The 23,873-nt window shown below is 44.8% G+C and overlaps 1 protein-coding gene across 2 annotated transcripts in view; it reads right to left on the bottom strand.

Moving 5' to 3' along the window:
* Positions 1–1,797: 1,797 nt before the first annotated feature.
* esr1 (estrogen receptor 1) overlaps positions 1,798–23,873 on the bottom strand; it is a 141,451-nt gene continuing 119,375 nt past the window's right edge. For both annotated transcript variants that reach the window (XM_033026167.1, XM_033026168.1), the window contains exons 5-8: positions 21,679–21,817; positions 14,515–14,648; positions 5,063–5,246; positions 1,798–2,054 (exon numbers count right to left, since the gene is read on the bottom strand). In XM_033026167.1, the coding sequence (XP_032882058.1) occupies positions 1,832–2,054; positions 5,063–5,246; positions 14,515–14,648; positions 21,679–21,817 (680 nt within the window). In that variant the 3' untranslated portion in view covers positions 1,798–1,831. The remainder of the gene's footprint in view (positions 2,055–5,062; positions 5,247–14,514; positions 14,649–21,678; positions 21,818–23,873) is intronic.

Genomic DNA, 23,873 nt, shown 5'->3' with positions numbered 1-23,873 from the left:
GCATTATATCTTATAAAAGCAATTGTGTCATTGGGGAGGGTGGGGTGGTAGGATTTGGGGCTCACAATATTTTCCTGCAGGAGTTTGGGTCTTGTAAGGAAATTAATACCTATGTTTATTTGATTTAGGAGGTTACTTTCCTGGAGGACTTTGGAGATGGTGGAAACGTTTTGAAGAGCATCTTCAGCCAGCAGTCCCAAAGATAACTTTAGTAATAATATAAAAACATGCTCAAGGGCTTTTAATTGCAGTTATAAGAACTGATATTTTATTTTAAAAAGTCTTAATTCTGGTTCTTGCTGAACAGACCATATCGTGATTGTCAAAAGTAAACAATTAGGCAGCCTGCTGATGACAAATATTTAAAAGTGAATAATTTAATTTACTAAGACTGAACATTCAGTCACCAAAGTAGCTGTTTTGAACATTCCAATGCTCACGTACACCATCTCAATCAATTTAGTAATGAGCACCCCTTAAGTCAAATGTTGCCATAGAGTGGATTCAGAAAGCAAAGCACTGCTGGACTGCTCTGCTTCTTAAGGGCGGTGTTGAAGATGAGTGAATGAGATTACAATAAAACAGAACCCTCCCTCAAATCTCCACTATAGTTGCAACTGTATCTCAACAAACTGTCCACCCCCCACCCGAGGCACCAATGTGGCATTTTGCCTCCAATCCACTCATCAGCTATCCTATTAGAGCTATGGAAAGTGCACTACGATTCATTGCACTTCAAATACGTTCATCCCACAACAACGTGGATCGGGGTCCTGTTTCCATCCTCGATGCCTCTCGGACTCTAGGAGGATCTTAAAAAGATTCAGGTGTGATCTGATCAGTGACAAGTAACTTAAGTGTCAGTAGTGAACATGCTGAAGATGACAGAGTCGAAGTACCTCCACCTAACATTGAAAGGCATCACCATTGCTGACACCACTGCTGCCATCATCATTCTAGGGCAAAGCGGGACCTTAATAGACTCCAAAAATCAGGTCAGAACTTGGGTATACTGCAGTGAGTCAGTCGCTCACCCCCAACATCTTCCCATCACCTGCAAGGTACAAGTGAGGAACATGATGGAATAATAGCAGCTCCGTTGACACTCAAGGAGCTTGACAGCATCCGGTAGGAACCAATTCATCCACCACCCAAAATATTCGGACCCTCCACCACCACCATTCATGACTGTGGTTTATACCACCTAGAAAATGCACTGCAACAAACGGCCATGGTTTCTTTGACAGCGTGTTCCAAACCCAGGACCTCTTGTTGCCAAGAAAAACCGAGGAATTCCCTACTCAACAGCGCTGTGGGAAATCCCGTACCGTGTGGTCTGCAGTGGTTCAAGCACTGTGACTCACCACCACAGCTAATTGCCTGCAAGCCCTCACATCCCAGAATGAGCAAACTAAAATCGCACAGCATTTGACTAGGATTCTGAGGTGAACTGTCAGTGTCCAACTCCTCTCCACTTCCCCAGTACTCGTTGACAAGGCAATGCATCACGAGTCCTTTGGCGTTTGTCTTACAGTTCTGGTGAGCGTCGCTTGCACTGATGGCAGGAGCATTTGGAACTGTGCCAATCTTTTCAGAAATATTACAAAACATTTACAGAACTGCAGGAAAATAACATCCTGTTCCTGCATCATTAACGCACCCCCAATTCTCAGTCAGTAGGGCATTTTTCGTAATGGTATAGAGTTATTTAGATGAAGCTGAAGCTATATAATTTTGCTGCAGAGGCATTTGCTTCATTGGCATGTGATCATAGGTAGTGGTTTTTTTTGTTGGAGGTTTCTGTTAATACTGCGCACCATGGATCAGTTACCTATCTGGATGTTTCAAAAGTCACGTCAGTCTTCTTTAGCGACATTGAAGAAGTGGACGAGGTGGTTCCTCTATTCAATGGACTTGAGCCAGTTCCTCCTCCGGGCTGTGCCTTCTCCATTGGCGTGTGCATGCGGTGGGCGTCGAGCATCTCCAGCAACAAATCGTAGAGAGGCACCACGTTTTTACACTTCATATTGTACAGGTGCTCCATTCCCTTGTTGCTGGTGAACAAAGCACATTGTGCAGAAAATCAGTTCACCATTCGGCCACACTACATGCTACATATCCCCCCGAATATTCAGTACTCAGTATTCAGTATTTATTTCATATCATTTTCACTGAGTACTTGCATACACAGAGGAAACGAAAAAACGTTACTCGATCAGTTTCCATTCAGTGTAGTTAATTTAAAAAAAGGATCAATACAAGGGCTTTTAAAAAAAAAAAATATCCCAAATAAAAATAGAAAATGCTGGAATGTCTCAGCAGGTGGGAGCGGCACGGTGGCGCAGCGGTAGAGCTGCTGCTTCATAGAGCCAGAGATCCTGGTTCGATCCTGACTACGGGTGCTGTCTATATAGAGTTTGTACGCTCTCTCTTTGACCGCGTGGGTTTCCTCCGGGTGCTCCGGTTTCCTCCCGCACTCCAAAGACGTGCCGGTTTATAGGTTAATTGGCTTTGGTAAGTTGTAAAATGAGAAACATAGAAACATAGAAAATAGGTGCAGGAGTAGGCCATTCGGCCCTTCGAGCCTGCACCGCCATTCAATATGATCATGGCAGATCATCCAACTCAGTATCCTGTACCTGCCTTCTCTCCATACCTCCTGATGCCTTTAGCCACACGGGCCACATCTAACTCCCTCTTAAAAACAGCCAATGAACTGGCCTCAACTACATTCTGTGGCAGAGAACTCCACAGATTCACCACTCTCTGTGTGAAAAATGTTTTTCTCATCTCGGTCCTAAAAGATTTCCCCCTTATCCTTAAACTGTGACCCCTTGTTCTGGACTTCCCCAACATCGGGAACAATCTTCCTGCATCTAGCCTGTCCAACCCCTTAAGAATTTTGTAAGTTTCTATAAGATCCCCCCTCAATCTTCTAAATTCTAGCGAGTACAAGCCGAGTCTATCCAGTCTTTCTTCATATGAAAGTCCTGACATCCCAGGAATCAGTCTGGTGAACCTTCTCTGAACTCCCTCTATGGCAAGAATGTCCTTCCTCAGATTAGGAGACCAAAACTGTACGCAATACTCCAGGTGTGGTCTCACCAAGACCCTGTACAACTGCAGTAGAACCTCCCTGCTCCTATGTCCCTAATGCATATGGTAGTGTTACTGTACGGAGTGAATCCACACTGACCAGTGAATCTCTGGTCAGTGTGGATTCAGTGGTCAGAAGGACCTGTTTCCGCTTTGTATCTCTAAAGTCTAAAGTCTAAAGGTCAGGAAGCATCTATGGAAAGATAAACAGAGTTAACTATTCAGGTCAACCTTTCGTCAGAGTTGGGGAGTTAAAAATCAAAGGTTTTAAAACTGCGCAGACGGTTGAAACAAGATGAATGACATGAACCCATTTGCACTTCCTCCAGTCAGACCAGCCATGATTAACAAGGTTCTCACCACTCTCTCAGCCTGCGCCACCGATACTTGCGTCATTCAGACTCTCGTAGTCTCCTATCACAGACATTCCCTTTAATCTCACCATTCATTGCTTTATCTGCAGCTTTAAACATCTTTGATTTACAGAACTTTACCCAGTTCTGATGAAAGGTGACCAACCTGAGAGGTGAACTCTGTTCTCCTCTCCACAGATGCTGCCTGATCTGCTGAGCCTCTTTAGCATTTTCTGTTCTTGTTTCAGATTTCCAGCATCTGCAGCTATCTTTTTCATTTCGATCACTGTTTAACTTGTTGCCAATTCTCTTCAACAACACCAAAAATGCTGCATGATTTTTACAGACCAGCCGCTGTTGGAGGTTGCCCGAGTATTGATCAACCTCATTGCTGGTCACCAGAAGAAATTTACTTACATACTGTAGATCGGGAACTCTAAGGAGGACTGATCTTTCACCAAAAGTAAATTACAAACTCAACAGCAAAGAATTGGTAAAAGGGGAGAAGTTTTCAGATCATCAGGTCTACATTTCTCCTTGAGTTATGCAGAATTGTTCAAAATAAATCATCTTTTAATTGCAATATGCTTCCTTGAAATAAAGCCGGCCATATTGAGATTGCAGTAAAGTTTACTTATAAAATTCTTCTTCTTATCGAGTCCACACACAAGATTAGAAGTTGTTCAGCCAGAGCTAAACACACTTCTCGGCATCTGCACACAATGGTGTCTGTCTTGTCGCTTCTTGTGCGTGGTGGTGGAAACAGGGCCGTGATGTGAACGCTCTTTCCTTGACCCCTACTTTAAATTAAACTGTGGAATTAAACTAGAAGTGAGTGTAATCGGGTGCCAATAACTCAGTGGGAAACAAATCTCTGCAGTTGATGACAAAGGGAGTTAAATGCAATGGAAGATATAGAACATAGAACAGTACAGTACAGGAAATGCCTGTGCCAAACATCATGCCAAGCCCAACCCTTATCTGCCTGCACGTAATCCACATTGCACCTGTCCATGCATATTAATATGCCTCTTCAAAAGTCTCTTAAATGCCACTGTTGTATCCGCCCCCACCACCACCGCCGGCAGCCCACTCCAAACACTCACTAAAAACCTCTGGGTAAAACAACCTGCCCCGTACATCTCCCTAAAGCTTTGTCTGTTTCAACTTCAGCTATTCCAGTATTTGACTTTTCCACCCTGGGAAAAAGGTGGGATGGAACCAAGGTCTCTGGAGCTGTGAGGCAGCAGCTCTACCAGCTGCACCAATCTGCCGCTCATATAGAGAGACACGGCTAGGAAACAGGCCCTTCGGCCCGCAGAGTCCATACTAACCAGCAAGCACCCATTTACACTAATCCTGTGTCCGCCCTATTAAATCCATTATTTTTTTTAAAAGATTTATAAGGCATCGCTCAGCCGCCGCTTTGGCAAGGGCCCCCAGTAGCTGGCCTAGCTGACAGCTGTAAGCCCTCAGTTCCAATATCATGCTCGTTGCACCTTTCCCAGTGGCTCCCCGCTCCTCACTGTAACTTAAGACAGCTCGTCATTACTAACTGGCGGCAGGCGCTGCCAGCTGGCTGGGATGTGAAGTCGGAGAGAAGTGCTGCTCACCTCATGTGCCTGATGTGGGAGAGGAGGAGGAGGAGTTGTGCTAGCCGCCGAGACTGCTGCTGCAGGGAGAGCCCGGCCCGGGTGATAAAGTGAACCAAAGCATCAGTGATTTTGTCCAAGATGATCTGAATCTGCTCACCATTGTTCAGAGCCTCCATGGTACTGGAGAGGAAGGGGAACACACCTGCAGAGAAGCACACAAACCAACTAGTAAATGCACAGTCAGAATACACAAGAGTCTGGAGGCTACATTACTCTGCTGCATGAACGAAACACATGAACACAGCTTGTGCAGCAATGAGGGGCGGCACAAGTGGAGCAGTTGATATAGCAGCTGCCTCATGGCACCAGGGACCCGGGTTTGATCCTGACCTCAGGTGCTGTCTGTGTGGAGTTTGTGACTGCATGGGTGTCCTCTGGGATCTCCGGTTTCTTCCCACGTCTCAAAGACGTGCAGACACTTGTAAATTAATTGGCCTCTGTAAATTGCTCTAAATCTGCAGGGATTGGGTGAGAAAATGGGAAAATGTATAACAAGTGTGAACGGGTGATCGATAGTCAGCATGGACTCAAAACTTCGTAAGTGAGATGAGCAGAATTAGGCCATTCAGCCCATCAAGTGTACACTGCCATTCAATCATGGCTGATCTATCTTTCCCTGTAAACTCCATTCTCCTGCCTCCTCCCCATAACCCCTGACACTGACTCGGTGGGCAAAGGACCTGTTTCCATGCTGTATTCCTAAACTAAACAACATGTATTTATGTAGCATCTTCAATGTAGTACAATGCCCCAACAACATTCCCGGACTAAATTAGGAGCCAAAGTGACAGTGACAATGAGGCAGAAGTGTATTAGGATGGAATTCTTCAGCCTTTGGTGCTGGCAGCTGATACCATGGCTGCAAGGTCAGAGTAACTGGAGCAGGAGATGGACTGACTAATAGATCAGTCATGGAGCACAGATCTCCTCAATCAAAGCCAAGCTGCCTAGAAAGCCTAGTGTATCTAGAGGGTGTGCTGCAGTGGCTCACAAGAACTGTTTCAGTCATAGACACCAGCTGTGCAACTGCGGAACAAGTATCTGCCTCAGCAGACCAAGGCAATGTGGGGTAAGGGCAGGAAGTTGGGTATCGGGGTCATCTGGAAGATCCTATGATTAAAGGAAGGATTTTAGTACATTGGGGAAGGAGGAATTTGAGAAGGGACTTTGGTGGAAGGACAAGCATTTTTAGTGATATGTGCATTTGAGTCCAATTGTTTAAAGTAAAGGGTCATCTCACAAGAATCCCATACCAGCATTATGTTATTAAAGCCTGGTTGCCCTGGGAAGTCATTCTAAATGAAAAACTGCGTGGGGAATATCACTATGTGAGACCAAGGTGGAACGTTCAGAGGCACGAAGGTGACTCACACCACCCAGTAGGGATCTAGTTAGTAAATATCACTGGGGCGGGGGATAGGAGTGGGGAGGAGCAAGGCAATCAATTTTGCACGACAATGGAAAAATAGCATTAAACCACTTGGCAGATGCTGTTTTGTCCAATTTCTTTTGAAAAGTGGGGAGGAGATAATGACTAAATTAATTGGCAACGTTTTCAACAAAGTTGTGTAAGGAAAATTAATTGCAAAATCAAATTTGGGAAACATGACAACAATTATCAAGCAGGAGTTGAGGATATCTTTGTACACTTCACAAGAAGAGTCTGGAAGTATAGCAGAGATAGAATGATCATAACACTCAAAAAAGTTTCATGTACCTTAACCTTCAAGGCTACGAGAGATTTGGTTGAATAGCTTTTTTATATACTGGGATGTAATTATATTGATTTCTGATACATGAACTGGAGCAGTTTCTGGGTCAATATATTCCATGACTAATGAGACAGGGAAATGAATAGAAAGTACATTGTTCAATGGCAGGATATTTGCATTATTTTACATTAGTAGTATATTAATCTGCCAGTGGTGATCAAATATAATTACTCCAAACCAAATTTGGAAAGAAGCCAGAAAATATATCGAAGATAAATGTGGCCCGGTGAGGAAAAGACAATTTCAATGATATAAATAAGAATCTCAGGTTAAAACACTAATTGATTACAGGGATGGCAAAGTAGCCCCTGTCCCACTTTCCCGAGACTCACGAATTCCCCCGAGTTTTCCCCTTGATTCAAACTCGGAGAATTACGGTAATAGCCAGCCGTAGGTACTCGGGGTTATTTGTTTTACTCGTGGACATTTTTCAACGTGCTGAAAAAACGTCCCGACTTACCTGATGCCCCGTGTACCTACGGCTGGCATTACGAGCCGCTACGAAATATCTACGGACGCCTACGGCCTCGCTACGGACATTCTCTGAGTTTGAAGCAAGGGGAAAACTCGGGAGAATTCGTGAGTAACTCGGGAACGTGGGACAGGGGCTTTACAGCTCCAAAGAAACCCAAACATCGATTAAAAAAAAGGGAAAGATGATCATTGATAAAATAACAAATAATATCTTCACTTCACTTTTCACAGGAGAAAGTGATAATACGAAGCTTGAAGGAGAAGGAAATCATGGGCAGGATACTAGTAGAAAAAAGACACAGGGAAAAAGGATTAGCGACTATGAAAGTTGACATGTCACCTGTGCACAGATATAACTGAAGAGCAAAAATAAACAGATGTTGGAAATTCAATATGAAAACAAAATATGCTGGAAAAACAATGCTTGTCAGACAGCATCTGTGTAGAAAATAATTTTATTCACTGATGCAACTTGACCTATCAACTATTTCCACCATTTTCTGTTTTATTGCAGTCGGAATGCACTCTTGGTTACCGTAGGAATACCATGATGGAGGCAATGGTCACAATGTTATTTTGAATGAATTGGTTGAAAGATACAGCATGGAAACAGACCCTTTGGCCCACCAAGTCCATGCCATTCATCGATTACCCATTGACACTAGTTCCATATTATCCCACTTTCACATTCACTCAATAGACAATAGACAATAGGTGCAGGAGTAGGCCATTCGGCCCTTCGAGCCAGCACCGCCATTCAATGTGATCATGGCTGATCATCCCCAATCAGTACCCCGTTCCTGCCTTCTCCTCATCTCCCCTGACTCCGCTATCTTTAAGAGCCCTATCTAGCTCTCTCTTGAAAGCATCCAGAGAACCGGCCTCCACCGGCCTCTGAGGCAGAGAATTCCACAGACCAACAGCTCTCTGTGCGAAAAAGTGTTTCCGTTCTAAATGGCTTATCCCTTATTCTTAAACTGTGGCCCCTGGTTCTGGACTCCCCCAATATCGGGGACATGTTTCCTGCGTCTAGCGTGTCCAAACCCTTAATAATCTTATATGTTTCAATAAAATAGCCTCTCATCCTTCTAAATTCCAGAGTATACAAGCTCAGCCGCTCCATTCTTTCAGAATACGATAGTCCCGCCATCCCGGGAATTAACCTTGTAAACCTACGCTGCACTCCCTCAATAGCAAGAATGTCCTTCCTCAAATTAGGGGACCAAAACTGCACACAATACTCCAGGTGTGGTCTCACTAGGGCCCTGTACAACTGCACTCCTTACGCACCGGGGGCAAGTTACCAATTAATAGACTGACCCAGATGTGTTTGTGATGTGGGAAGAAACCAGATTACCCAGAGGAACCCCGCACGGCCGCAGGGAGAACGTGCAAACTCCAGACAACACCCGAGATTAGGAGTCAAGCTAGGTCTGTGCCACTGAGCCAGCAGCTCTACCAGCTGCGCCACTATGCCACCCCATCTTCACTGGGTTCATTGATGTCAGGAGACTGGATAATTGGGGAGGCGCAGCAATAGAGATGTTGCCTTACACGGCCAGAGATCCGGGTTCGATCCTGACTACGGGTGCTTCATGACCGTGTGCGAGCTGCAGTTTCCTCCCGCACTCCAAAGACATGCTGGTTTGTGGGCCAATTGGCTTCCGCAGAAATTGTAAATCGTCCCTGGTGTGTAAGATACTGCTAGTGTATGGGGATCGCTGGTCAGCGCAGACTCAGTGGGCCAAGGGCTTGTTTCCACGCTGTATCTCTAAACCAAACTGTTAACGTTCATTATTTAAGAAAATGGAAGAGGGGAAAAATGTCTACAGTTTAGTCAGCCAGGCATCAAGTAACTAGAGGCATTTATAAGCAACAAACTGAACTTCCTCTGAGAAAAAGCATTGAAGTAATTAAGGAGAAACACCATGGACTTGGGAAAGGTGAATCAGGTCAGTATAATCTAACTCGAACAGAGAGCATTAATAAGTGAGGTGTAGTGGACGTTGTACAAATGGACTTGCTGAAGCCATTCGACAAGCAGCCGCACAGAGGCTTGTGAGAAAGTGATAGACTGTGGAATGAATGGCAGCGATACCGAACAGGCTCTGTGCTGAGAACACATAATGCTGGTGCTGATGGCATTTTTCAAGTGCTTTGCAGGGCTGTTTCCAAAGATCAATTTTAGCTTTAATGACCTTTTTATAAACAAGCCAAGGAGCAACGTAATAAATTTTGCAGATGATGGGAAGCTTAACCGCATGGTCAACATTCGCAGGACGAGTAGAACATGACGAACATATCAGAAGCGTAGCAGAGAAGAGCAAGATAAAATCAAATGATGCCTCTTGAGAAGACAGGTGGAGAAGGGCTATAGAGTATAGCCAGAAGGGGGTTGAAAAGTGTGGATGAGTAGGGAAACCTTCGTAGCCAGACATTTAAAGCAATTATCATCAAAAGTGGCAAGGAATATGGACGTGGTTAAAAAGAAGCCCAAAGGGTTAAAACCAGCTTGGAATATTTTTTTAAAAAGCTACACACTAAACCTAACTAACTGTGGGTTAGGTAACATTTCTGGACAACATAGACAAGTGGCAATTCAGGTCGGGATTTGAGTAGGGGGCCTCGATCTGAAACATTGCCTGTCCATGTCCTTCGGAGATGCTACCTGAACTGCTGATTTACACTAGCACTTGGTGTACTGTGCAGGATTCCAGCACTTAATGCCCTTGCCTCTCCTGCTATAAATTGCTGGGTAGATTTCAGCTGAAGGTCTGTGAATAATTCTGGGAACCATACTTCAGCGAAGGTAAAAATGATCCTTGGAATGAGGTTTGATGGGATGTGACCAACAAAGAGGGGTTTTAGTTTGAAGGGATCTCGAAAAGTTAGGCATATTCTCCTTGCAATAGAACTGGTTAATAGATAACTTAATGGGAAGTTTTCAGTCTTATGTGAGGTTTTAATAGAGAGAAAAAGGTGAATGAATCACCAATTTAACATCACCATTTAGAAAGGAACAAAGAAAGTCCACTCAACATTGTGTGGATTTGGATTTTTATCCGAAAAAGATGGCAGAGGCTGACTCCACAATGATTTTACAAGGAAGTTGAAGAGGTATTTGAAGATGAGGAATTTATGAGATTACGGAGCAAGAAAAGGAGTCATTGACTATAAATGTGACTTTCTCAAAGAGCCTGCACAGTTACGATGGGCCAAATGGCATCCGACTATGCTAAAAGATGACTATGCGCTAACTGTACTGCAGTAATCCAAAGGAAGGAACATAATAAGAACCAGGAGTCGAGGTAGGCCCAGAGCCTCAAGAGCCTGTGCTGCGAAACAATGAGATCTAAGCTGATCCAATCTTGGCATCACCACTTTCTTGCTCTCGCCCAAGGTCCCATGGCTTTCATTTGGTCCAAAATCCTGTCAAACTCCCCCTTGAATGTACAATAAGCAAAGAACACTCAAATCAAATGCAGTTATCATTGAGCAAGGAGAACATCATGGATGTTGTACTCTGGGGATGACACCTGGGTTATGGAAGACCCGGGTCACTCCACCCCGGGCTGCATGATCCCAGGTCACCATGTTCGCGTCCGGGAGACCCAGGTCACTCTGATCCAGTCCGGGAGACCTGGATCACATTGTTCCAGTCTGGGAGACACAGGTCACTCTGATCCAGTCCGGGAGACCTGGATCACATTGTTCCAGTCTGGGAGACACAGGTCACTCTGATCCAGTCTGGGAGACTTTGGCCACTCTGATCCAGTCGAGGAGACCTGGGTCCCTCTAATCCAGTCCGGGAGACACAGGTCACTTCGTTCCAGTCTGGGAGACTTTGGCCACTCTGATCCAGTCTGGGAGACACGGGCCACTCTGATCGGGTCCGGGAGACACAGGTCACTCTGATCCAGTCCGGGAGACCCGCATCACTCTGTCCCAGGTCACTCTCTGTCTTGCGATACTAGACAGGGGTGGCTCTGCTCCGGTGGAAGACCCGGGTGATTGGAGTCTGTAAATAGTTGAGGTCACAGCACTGGTCTTTGATCTGCACTGGTAACAGACTGGAAAACCTGAACATTATATACATGTCATAGGTTTTCTATTAGCTAGTCAATGTTATTTATTGAGTATGTGTGCATGTGTATACATACTCTGAACTTTTTTTCTTCTCCCATTATGTACTATGGTTACATATTCTGTTGCGCTGCAGCAAGCAAGAATGTCATTGGTCCTATCTGGGACATATGACAATAAAACTATCTTGACTCTTGACTCTTATATGCCATTGGTCTAAATGCCATGAGATCACACCTTGTACAGTGTATTAATCCGGGCAAGGAAACCTGGCTCTGTTTAGAATTGTCCGAGAAGTTTAAGCTATTTTTTAGCTATTAAATGTTTTTTTTAATTTTTTTTTAATTAGAAGTAAGTACAATAATGTAGTACATAAGTTTCTAATACATAATGCGATAATACAGTTCATGTACAACTTCTATTTTCAAATTTAGCAGAATAGCACAGGAAATGAGCAAAGTCAAGATAGAGGCGAACAGAATATCATAAGCCGTAGTGTTAGTTCGTGAGATAGCAAAGTGTTTTAAAAAAAACTAGGTTATTTCATTGAGGATTTGGAGAACCAGCTGCCTGGGAGACTTAATCCAATAAAATCTCGCTGGGGGACCCATTTCCATGAAATGGTATAAATCTACTATGAATCTTGGACTGGGTAGCAAGCAACCTTTCATCAACCTCATGGGCCCATTTAGTTCATGTCTGTAGAGTAATTTGCTTGAATTACAATGCAATGATTTTGATTGGCAATTATTAGCTTTCCAATTTCCCCACGATATAACTCATTATTTCTCCTTCAAGAACAAATTAACTTTAATTCACACATGGGTTATTGATCTACATAGGAATCAATTTGATATATTTCGAAAAATTGTTTTTAAAAAACCGCCTCTCCTATGTCCTGGTGTCTGTGCCTTTGATCTCTGTGCCCAGAATAAATTGATTAATCAAAATGCATTTTACATTCTTCTTCTTTATGTCACTCCCCCAGATTTTCTGCACTTAATCCACCAAATGAATGTCAGGGAAATTCAATTTGGTTGATTCTGCGTTCCATCTCTTCCCACTGACCTGTAAAACCTCAGACAGTGATGGTCATTGGAGACCCTTAAGGGCCCGTCCCACGAGCATGCGACTGCATGCGGCAAGCGCAACCAAACCGGAAGCAGGAGCCGCGCGGAGGTCGAGTGATCCCGTACGAGTTGACGTGAAGTTCGAGCGAAGTCCGCGGGAAGTTTGCGCTAGGCGTACGTCGTCAAGACACTGCGTACGGCGTCAAGACGCTGCGTACGGCATCGAGGCGCTGCGCAGGCCCGTCGAGGCGGTGCGTACGGCCTCAATGCGGCTGCGGACTGGCAGGCCGTTGCCGCGCGGAATTCTTGGACAGTGCCAGTTTTTCGGAGCCCCGTGCGATGTCGGGACCAGCTCCGCACAACTCCATACGGCTCCGGCGATCGAAGTGGGACCGGCCCCGCGTGGCTGTACGGCTCAAGCGACCACGTTAGGTCGCGCTTGCCTCATGCAGTCGCATGCTGGTGGGACAGGCCCTTTAGATTATCTTTAATCGGACTTTACCTTGCACTAAACGTTATTCCCTTTATTATATATCTGTACACTGTGGGCTCGATTGTAATCATGTATAGTCTTTCCGCTGACTGGTTAGCACACAACGCAAAGCTTTTCACTGTATCTCAGTACACGTGACAATAAACAAAATTAAACTTTTCAATTTGAATTCCATTCTTCATTTGTCCCACCGTTTATTACTTAAATTAGTAATAAACGCCTACGCTAGTTGAACCTTTCAGATGCCCAGTCAAATGAATGCAATGATCCATAGCAGCGTACTAAAGACAATTCAGTGGGCTCTCCTGGGACAACAAAGCACTTATTCCCTCAGCCAACATAGAAATGGCCAGAAGTAGTCATTGTTGTTTGTGGGAGCTTGCTGTGCACCACCTGCTGAAAAGTGGTGGGCATCATGGGCATTGCCCGATCTGACCTCCCCACCATCGAAGGGATTTACAGGAAGCACTGCCTCAAGAGAGTGGTGAATCTGTGGAATTCCCTGCCACAGAAGGTAGTTGAGGCCAGTTCATTGGCTATATTTAAGAGGGAGTTAGATGTGGCCCTTGTGGCTAAAGGGATCAGGGGGTATGGAGAGAAGGCAGAGATGGGATACTGAGTTGGATGATCAGCCATGATCATATCGAATGGCGGTGCAGGCTCGAAGGGCCGAATGGCCTACTCCTGCACCTATTTTCTATGTTTCTATGTTTCTAAGAAGGCAGCTAATTTCATCAAAGATCCACATCACCCTGGCCACCCTCTCTTCACTCTGCTGCTATCGGGAGGAAGGTGCTGAACCCTTGGAACCATTACCTCCAAGTTCAAGAACAGCTTCTTCCCATTAACTATCGGGCTGTTGAACTGCCCTGCACAATCCTAACCGCCACACTACCTCAGCACCGAACTACTGTGGATTTTGTACAGATAACACTATATACTCTGGCTTGCACTGTTATGGTCTGGCTACCTAGCAAAACAGATTGCATTATTATTTATTGTACATTTATTGTAGATAGAGCTCTTAAAGATAGCGGAGTCAGGGGATATGGGGAGAAGGCAGGAATGTGGTACTGATTGTGGATGATCAGCCATGATCATATTGAATGGCGGTGCTAGCTCAAAGAGCCAAATGGTCTACTCCTGCAGCTATTGTCTATTGTCTATTGTCTATTTGTTATGTTGTTGCATTGCTGTGCCTTAAAGCTGCAGCAAGTAAAAATTGTATTGTTCTGTTTCTGGTGCATATAATTAAATAGTGTTGATTCAATTTGAACTGCGACTACATTTATCTGTTCATCAACAACGCCACGTGCTTTACTCCGAGCCCGCCTCCACTTCACTGACTAATCTCAGCTTGATCTGATCATCAGCTCATCCTGAATGCAGCAGGTGGGACAGTGCACATTTCCCAGCCACACGGATCCCCTGTCTATCAGCACATGGACTATTAAGTAGATTTATGGTCTGCACAGCGCCAAGAATGTGTGATGACAGCAGTACGATTTTTTGACTCACCGGAATTCAGCAGGATGATGGCCTTCAAGCAGATGTACTCCTCACAGTGGAGTTTCAGCAGTCGGAAACGAGATACTGTGGCTAGGAGCATGTCAAATATCTCCACCATCCCTTCCACATATTTCCCTTCATTCCTAATGAAACAAAATTGAAAAATGTAAATCTAAGTAATTTTTATCAACCATTTGATAAGAAAATGAAAGTCTACATTGTTTTTTTCAGGAGATGAGAGAGGAATGTTAAGAAGTGTAGAAACAAGGAATTGCAGATACACAAAAATGCTGGAGAAACTCAGCGGGTGCAGCAGCATCCACTGAGTTTCTCCAGCATTTTTGTGTACCTTCGATTTTCCAGCATCTGCAGTTCCTTCTTAAACAAGGAATTGCAGATGCTGGTTTATTAAACAGGACCCGAGTGCTGGAGTAACTCAGTGGGTCATGTAGCATTTCTGCAGAACATGGATAGATGATATTTCGGGGCAGGACCCTTCTCCAAATTGAACAAGGGTCCTGACCCAAAACATCACATCCATGTTCTCCAGAGATGCTGCCTGACCCACTGAGTTACTCCAGCTCTGCGTGCCTTTTTTTTTCAATAAACCAGCATCTGGCGTTCCTTGTATTTATTCAAAACTATAATTCTTATTTTGCATGATGTTATATATCACATTTCTTTCTCATCTGCAACATTTAAGGAACACTAGAGGCAGATAATGAAGGGACAAATTGGGCGTTGGAGTTCAATGTGGACTAGTAGGCAATCATTTGCTCCTGAGTTAAATCAAATTAGTTTCTGAGTGGTGAATTGCTGGGAATTCTGCAAAAGCAAAGATAATTGGGAGGCCAAATATACAAAGTAGCAGAAAGCAAAAAAAAAAGTGATCAAAAGGATTACTGTGTAGAGGGGGAGTTGCAGTTGAATTCACAGAACCTAGAGCACAGTGTCGAACACTGCATTCAGTTTTGAGCTTCATGTGAGAAAAAATATATTGGTCTCGGAGCAGGTAGAGCAGAGAATGACACCAAGTTAAGGGCCTGTCCCACTTTAACGACCTAATTCACGACCTTTTTTACTCGTGGACATTTTTCATCATGTTGAAAAAACGCCCCGGCCTACTTGATGTCACGAGTACCTACGACTAGCATCACGACCTGCTACGACCTACCTAAGACCTCCTACGACCTGTCCCACATTCACGACCTCTGCCCAATTTGCCCTTGACTCATACTTGCAGCATGGTCGTCACCAGGTCGTAGGAGGTCGGTGGGTAGGTCGTAAAAAAGGCCGTGAATTAGGTCGTGAAAGTGGGACAGGCCCTTCAATCTCCGAATAATCCTAAATAAACAGAATTACATTTCTTCAAAAATGACTTCATTAAGATGACACTGACCCACCACTGTAAACACACGGATATTAAGTGATGATAATAAAACGAGCAATTCATTGTCAACCAATTTTACGATGATATAAATATTATAGCGGGGTATAAGGGTTGTAACGCTATAGTCAGATGATACTACTGCCAGCTTGCAATATTTAGAAGATTTTATCGAGGCAACTTTGCGTGGAGGCCCATTTAACAAACAACAACGCCTTGAACTAAAATTAAATACCTTTAGACAAAACCTACAATGTGCGTCGCTGAGGATCTGTGCTACCATTTTTTCATTTCAATAGAGATCAGCCCACAATTTCTCGCGGAGAACCACCTAGCAACTAAGGCAGTCATAGGCAGACTGGATTCATTAAGGCAAACTTCAGACTTGATCCCAAGCCTCACTGACAAGTGGTGCAGCTAGAGAAGGAAATTCCAACATTTCATTCCCTAAATGTGCCATCAGCTGCCCTGAGATGTGAATCAGCAGCTATGCTCAAACCTTGTCTTTGGGAAGGGTAATTGTCTGGGGTATGATTTGATTTGGGCCATGATCATCCTCTCAATGTACTTCATCACCACGGTCGATAGTCATTGAGGCACGTCACCTTACTCTTCTTGGGCACCGGTATTATTGATGTCCTCTTAAAGCAGGTGGGAACCACAGACCCCAGAAGTGAGAGGTTGAAAATGTCCGTATAAACTCTAGCCAGTTGGTCCACACAGGTTTTTAGAACACAACCGGTCCAGGCGCTTTCCGAGGGTTCACCCCTCTGAAGGATCTTCTGACGTCGGCCTCTGCTACGGACCGAAATAACATCAGAATGAATGGGGGCTCGGGAAGGCACATCAGTGTTCTCCCTATCAAAGCGTGTGTAAAACGCAATGAGCTCGTCAGGGAGTGATGCTTCGCTGACATTTGAGCTGCCTCCTGATTTTGCCTTGTAGGAGGTGATGGCATTCAAGCCCCGCCACAGTTGCCGAACATCCGCCTCATCCTCCAGCTTGGAGCAGAAGTCCCTTTTGGCCTTTTTGATGGCCTTACCAAGGTCATATCTGGACTTCTTGTAGACCTCTGCATCTCCAGACCTGAATGCCCGGGATCTGGTCTTCAGAAGAATGTGGATCTCATGGTTCATCCAAGGCTTCTGGTTAGGAAACACTCAGAAGGTTTGTATTGGGATGCAGTCCTCCACACATTTCTTTATGAAGTCTGTAACGACTGTGGCGTATTCATTCAGGTCCGTTGCCAAGTCTACAGACTCCAAACAGTCCTGGAGTTGTTCCTCTGTCCCCCCCCCCCCCCCCCCCCCCCCCCCGGACCAGCTCTGTGCAGTCCTCACTTCTGGGGGTGTTCTCTTCAATTGCTGCCTGCAGGCAGGAAGAAGCAGCACCGCAGTATGGTCGGATTTACCGAAATGAGGGCGAGAGATAGAGTGATAGGCGTCACAATGGTCGTGTGGTAGTGGTCGAGGGTGTTTGATCCTCTGATGCTGCAGGAGACGTGTTGGTGGAAGTTAGGGAGCGATTTCTTCAGGTTGGCTTTGTTGAAATCCCCGGCAATGGTGGTAAATGCCTCGGGGTAAGACGTCTGGTGCTTGTTGACCACGGCGTGCAGCTTCCCTAGTGCCAGACGGACATCTGCCTGGGATGGGATGTAGACCGCGGTCAGGATGGAGGTGAATTCCCTTGGGAGATAGAAAGGGCGGCACTTCACCGCCAGATGTTCGAGGTGTGGAGAGCAGGAGTTGGATAGGACTGCCACGTCTGAGCACCATGCAGAGTTGACCATGAGGCAGACGCCCCCTCCTGTCCCTTTCCCAGATGCCTGCGTACGGTCCATACGGTGGATGGAGAAACCTTCAGGCTGGACCGCTGAGTCTGGGGAGCTGGGGGTGAGCCATGTCCCTGTGAAACAGAACACAGAGCATTCCCTCAGCTCCCTTTGGTAAAGCAGCCTAGCCTTCAAGTCCTCCACTTTATTTTCAAGGGACTGTACGCTGGCCAGTAGGCTGGTAGGGAGAGGGGGTCGAAGTCCCCTGCGCTTCAGTCTGACCTGAATTCCTGCCCGTCGGCCACGTTTCCGGACACAAGGGAGGCCTCTCCGTTGTTTCCAGGTACTGTGCTTGCTGTACCTGCTGTTTCTGCGGACCTGCGCTGGAACGGGGATTCCCTCACAGACGGCAGCTCCAGCTCCGTTGCTGCGGGAAGATCCTGCCCGTCAGCTCCGGAGGTCTTCCCAGTGTATCCAGGTACAGTACCTGTGATCCTCCATCGGGTCGGGTGTTATCGAACGATTGAGGGAACGCTTGCAGTCTGGGGGCTCCCGCAGCTGCGGGTGATCGCGATATCACTGGCGCATTCAAGTGCACTAGCAGCTTGTCTATTACAGAACCGATTTCTGCCATTTCTCTGATCCAGGTGAGTTGATTGAAGCTGTAAATAATTCTCTTCTGGATCTGAGGATAGCTGGATGAAGCTAAACTATCCCAGTCTGAGCATGCAACAAAGGACATTAATCTGCACGAAAATATCAGAGGGAGAAAGCAAGAATATCTGATGGAAAAAAAAAGGGAACTCAAAATAGCAATGCCACCAAATGTGCAAAAATAACTGATCTGTTCTGTTCTAATCCAGAGTCAAAGTGAGCCAATCCCTGAGCCTAAAGAGAGTACAACATCTGAAGATATTCTCAATCCCGGAAAACAAAGCAATTCTGCTGAGGGAAAAATTTCCGAAACACAAAATGATCAGCCAGAGGTAAGCATTGATTTTGAGGAATGTAAGCCCAGGGGAAAAAAAAAAAATCAGGAAAAGAACAAAACCAATAACGTGTACGGATTGAAACCTGTCCAACTGTTTTATGTTTTCGTTTCATGTTAAAAACATAAAAAGGATGTAAATTTACGATTAAACATGGGCCCACATACTCTCAAATAACCTAATATAAATAAGGTATGTTTTAGTTGTTTACACACCTTTTATTAAACGCTTGTGCTCCAAAAACACTAAATGATGTGAAGAAAAGTAATTTGGCTTGGAGTCACAGCTTGAACTTGTGTGGGTAAGCTTGAAATGGCAGTGCCAATCTTTGGACCCAGTTTATTATCACCTCCCTCCATAAATCTCTGTGCCTCTCTTTCCTCTTTTAATACTCCTTTGCCTTAAACTTGACTCACGGAATAACACAGCAAAGAACCAGACCCTTCCACCGACTATGTGTGTACCAACCATTCTCTACCTGTCCGAAATGAATCCTATTTACCACCGCTTAGTTCATGATCTTCCAAGCCTTGGCAATGCAAGCGCTTGTTTAGTTACATCTTAAATTTTGAAAGAATACTTGCTCCCATCACCCCCTACCCACTTCTGCCCAGAAATGTTCACTTGGACTGTTTTACTCAAGCACAGTGCTTGCATTAATGAAACATGTTGGAGTGATGATGCAAAGTATTTCTCCACTGAGGAAAGGATGCAAGCAATTTTCTCAAAAATTGACTCAAGATTATTTTTCCTCTCTCAAAGGTTCATAGAAACATAGAAACATAGAAAATAGGTTCAGGAGGAGGCCATTCGGCCCTTCGAGCCAGCACCGCCATTCATTGTGATCATGGCTGATCGTACCCTATCAATAGCCTGTGCCTGCCTTCTCCCCATATCCCTTGACTCCACTAGCCCCTAGAGCTCTATCTAACTCTCTCTTAAATCCATCCAGTGACTTGACCTCCACTGCCCTCTGTGGCAGGGAATTCCACAAATTCACAACTCTCTGGGTGAAAAAGTTTTTTCTCACCTCTGTCTTAAATGACCTCCCCTTTATTCTAAGACTGTGGCCCCTGGTTCTGGACTCACCCAACATTGGGAACATTTTTCCTGCATCTAGCTTGTCCAGTCCTTTAATAATTTTATATGTTTCTATAAGATTCCTCCTCATCCTTCTAAACTCCAGTGAATACAAGCCTAGTCTTTTCAATCGTTCCTCATATGACAGTCCCGCCATCCCAGGGATCAATCTCGTGAACCTACGCAGCACTGCCTCAATCATAAGGATGTCCTTTCTCAAATTAGGAGACCAAAACGGGACACAATACTCCAGATGTGGTCTCACCAGAGCCCTATACAACTGCAGAAGAACCTCATTACTCCTATACTGAAATCCTCTTGTTATGAAGGCTAACACACCATTAGCATTCTTCACTGCCTGCAGTACCTGCACGCCAACTTTCAGTGACCGGTGTACAAGGACACCCAGGTCTCGCTGTACCTCCCCCTTACCTAACTTAACCCCATTGAGATAATAATCTGCCCCCTTGTTTTTGCCGCCAAAGTGGATAACCTCACATTTATCTATATTATACTGCATCTGCCACGCATCTGCCCACTAACTCAACCTGTCCAGGTTCACAGGTGTTCTGTTGGGAGGAGGTGGGAGGAGAGATAGGCTGGGGTAATTGTCATTTGATGAAGTTCTCTACCAACCCACTGAAGTTTAGGGACCTAACCCAATGGCTGAAAAATTCTCTTGAATTGATTGTAATCTTTGATTGGACACCTTGGCAAACCTTCACCATGTGTCCTTATCGTTCAAGCTTCAAGAAGCAGAACAGTTGAAAAAAATCTAAAAAGTAGAGTCAAGGTTGTTCAGCGCGGAATCAAGCCCTTGAGATCACCATGTACATGCCAATCATCAAATACCCATCAATGCTAATCCCATTAACTAGCACGAACCCAGGGATTTCTATGCCTTGGTGATTCAGGTGTTCATCTAAATCCCTATAAACATCTTGAGACTCTTCCTCCAGCAGACCTTTGGGCAGTGTGGTCCAGATTCTAATTACCCTCTGGGTAAAAGAAGATTACCCCAGATCCATTATCTTCAACCCAAGCCTCTTCCTCAGGGAAATGTTTCCTACTATCCACGTAACCATACCCCTCCCTCATAATGGTGTATACTACAATCAGCTTTCTCCACTGCAGGGAAAACAAACCCAGCCTCTCCTGCTTCTCATAAGTGAAATCCAGGCAACACCCAGGTAAATTTCACCTGCACCCTCGACAGTACAATCATTTCTTTCCTTTCTTGATGTAATCAGAATAGTACACCATGGCCCAGGGGAGGTCTAAGCAATGTTTTACGCAGTTACACCATAACCTCACTGTTCTTATATGTTACCTAATGGGATAGGTGAGGCCATACGCAAACTGGAGGAACAGATATTCCGCTTGGATAGCTTTTAACCCAACGATATGAACATTGAATTTTCCAGTTTTAAATAACTAACCAACACGCCTCCTCCCCCTGCCTATATTCCTCCCTGTGCCTCACCTGCATGCGCATCCATTTCTCCCACAATCCTGCCACCCCTTACCCCTTCCGCTACTCCCCCCCTCGTCCTCTTTCACTTACATCCCTTCATCTGGCTTCACACTTTGTGCCTCTTTTTCTCCTTAGCACAGTCTTTTGTCCTTCCAGAATACATCTGGGTAAGGGACGTCCCCTTATGGCCGTTGGGATCTGCAGAAATTATCCTTAGTTTGCACCAGCTCTTTAGTTGAACTAAATAGGTTTTTGCATTTTGTTTTGCTAGTCTGACAAGAGGGAACAAGAGTGATCATGATCAGGGAAGACATACCCTGTCTGAATGTAACGTGTTTCATTAATGCACCCAAGAGATGAAACGTCACCCATTCCTTCTCTCCAGAGATGCTGAGTTACTCCAGCATTTTGTGTTTATCTAAGAGAATCCGAAATCACTTCTGTGCAAACCAATGAGTGTAATAGGAAGTACCTGTCCAAAACCAAATCTGGAGCAAATATGAGCTTTCCCGGATGTTCCATGGAGCGCCAGACAAGGCCAATCATCAAAATTTCTAACCAGCAGCATTCCAGTAGTTGCACTTGATCATGTAGTGTTAAATCCACAAATCCTGGGGATAAAGGACACAGATAGCGTTAGAGATGAATGAACAATGCATACTGTGGAAATAAGTCAAGCAATGACCATCAAGATCACAATACCACCAGGTGGCGCCGTCAGCGATGGCTGCCTCGCCAACGGTCTGTCTGTCTTTTCGTCTTTTTTATTATTTTTAGTGTATGTTAAAAGTTTGTGTTAATATTCTCTGGCTTGTTTTATGTGGTGTGGGTGAGGGGGCCGGGGGGAAACTTTTTTCAATCTCTTACCTGGCCGGATCCTATCTCCAGCTGCTCTGCGGCCCAATATCATGGAGCTGGCGGCCTTACTCAAAACTGACTCGGAGAATTACGGTAATAGCCACTCGTAGGTACTCGGGTCTCTCGTTGACATTTTTCAACATGTTGAAAAATCTTCACGAGCTTACCGCGTTTCCCGAGTACCTGCCGTTAGCGTTACGAGCCACTAAGAGACGTCCCGAGCTCCGACGTACCCGCTACGAACATTCTACGTACTTACCACGAGGTTGATTTTTTTTTAAACTCGGGAGAGCTGTTGAATGACCTCGTACAGTGGGACAGGCTCTTTAGGACCAGAGGGCAGAGCCTCAAAATAAATGGATGTACCTTCAGAATTGAGATGAGGAGGGGGGGGCGTGAATCCTTGGAATTAGTCAAGTCAAGTGGGTTTTATTGTCACAGACGGCTGTGGGAGGCCAAATCATTAGGTGTTTTTAGACGAGAGGTTGATAGATACTTAAATAGGAAGGGTGTCAAAGGTTACAGTGAGAAGACACAAGATTGGGGTTAAGAAGGAAAATAGATCAGCCATGATTAAATGGCGGAGTTGACTCGATGGGCTGAATAGCTTAAATCTGACCCTATGTCGTATGGCCGTAATTAAGTAGAAGGTCAATGTGAATTTACGAAAGGGAAATCATGGATGGCATATCAGTTAGAACTTTGTGAGTTTGTAACCATAATGTAAGAGATAAGGAAGAATCGGTGAATGTGGTGTATTTAAACTGTCAGAAGGCCTTAAATACAGTGTCACGTTAAACTGTGACAATTTATTGGATATGAGATGAGTGGCAATATACAGACATGCACTGAAGGTTGGGTAATGGATGGGAAACAGAGAGTAATTTGTTAAGCCGCCACTAATGGAATGCCAGAGGGATTAGAGGTTGGGGCCCAGCTGTTTACAATTTACGTGAGTGATTTTGATGAGGGAGCCAAAGCTAAGATATCCAAGTTTTCCAATGGTACCAAACTAGATGACAGAAGAGGCGATGAGGATGACGAAGAGAGTCTTAAGGGGGATATAGATGACTCTGTATACAGACTCAATTCTGTATCTCTACAGTGAATCTCTAACACCTAATGAGAAGTATTCAATCCAAACTAACCCATTTCCACTGGGATAAATAAATATTCCACTGGGATAAATAAAATAACTTTACAACCAAAGGATTAGATTTCACTTCCTCAATGGGGTAACTAGTTTCTTTCTATCTATCCATTAACTCCTCATGTGCCTTAACCATCACACTTAGATCCTTCTAAACCTACATTCAATGATGCAAATGATGAAAATGATGCATAAACTCATATGTGTCTCTGCTACCTGCCTTCCTACATTCTTTGAGAAAGGGTCTGCATTGTTTAGTGTCTTTCACTGCCTCTGGACATCACATATATTATTTTGTTTTGCAATTCTGAGCAATCATTGCACTGAAAATAACTCCAAGTTAGGGCGGTCACAGTGGCGCAGCGGTAGAGTTGACTCTGTAAACAGACTCAATAGCTAGTCACCTACTTCTGCTCCTATAATCAAAGTACATCTCAAGAGATGCACACACATGCAAAATACACCTGGCCCCATTTCCACATGATTCCAAATGTAAAGTGCGCCAAGTTCGTCAAGTTGACAACAGTGAATCTCTTGAACACTGGTTCGATCCCGACTACTGGTGCTGTCTGTGCGGAGTTTGTACTTTCTCCCTGCGTGGGTTTTCTCCGAGATCTTTGGTTTCCTCCCACACTCCAAAGACATACAGGTTTGTAGGT

This window comes from Amblyraja radiata, chromosome 8, assembly GCF_010909765.2.
Source record: "Amblyraja radiata isolate CabotCenter1 chromosome 8, sAmbRad1.1.pri, whole genome shotgun sequence".
NCBI classification, from domain to species: domain Eukaryota; kingdom Metazoa; phylum Chordata; class Chondrichthyes; order Rajiformes; family Rajidae; genus Amblyraja; species Amblyraja radiata.
Note: the sequence above shows the minus strand (reverse complement) of the source record. Positions and strands in the feature narration are given on the sequence as shown.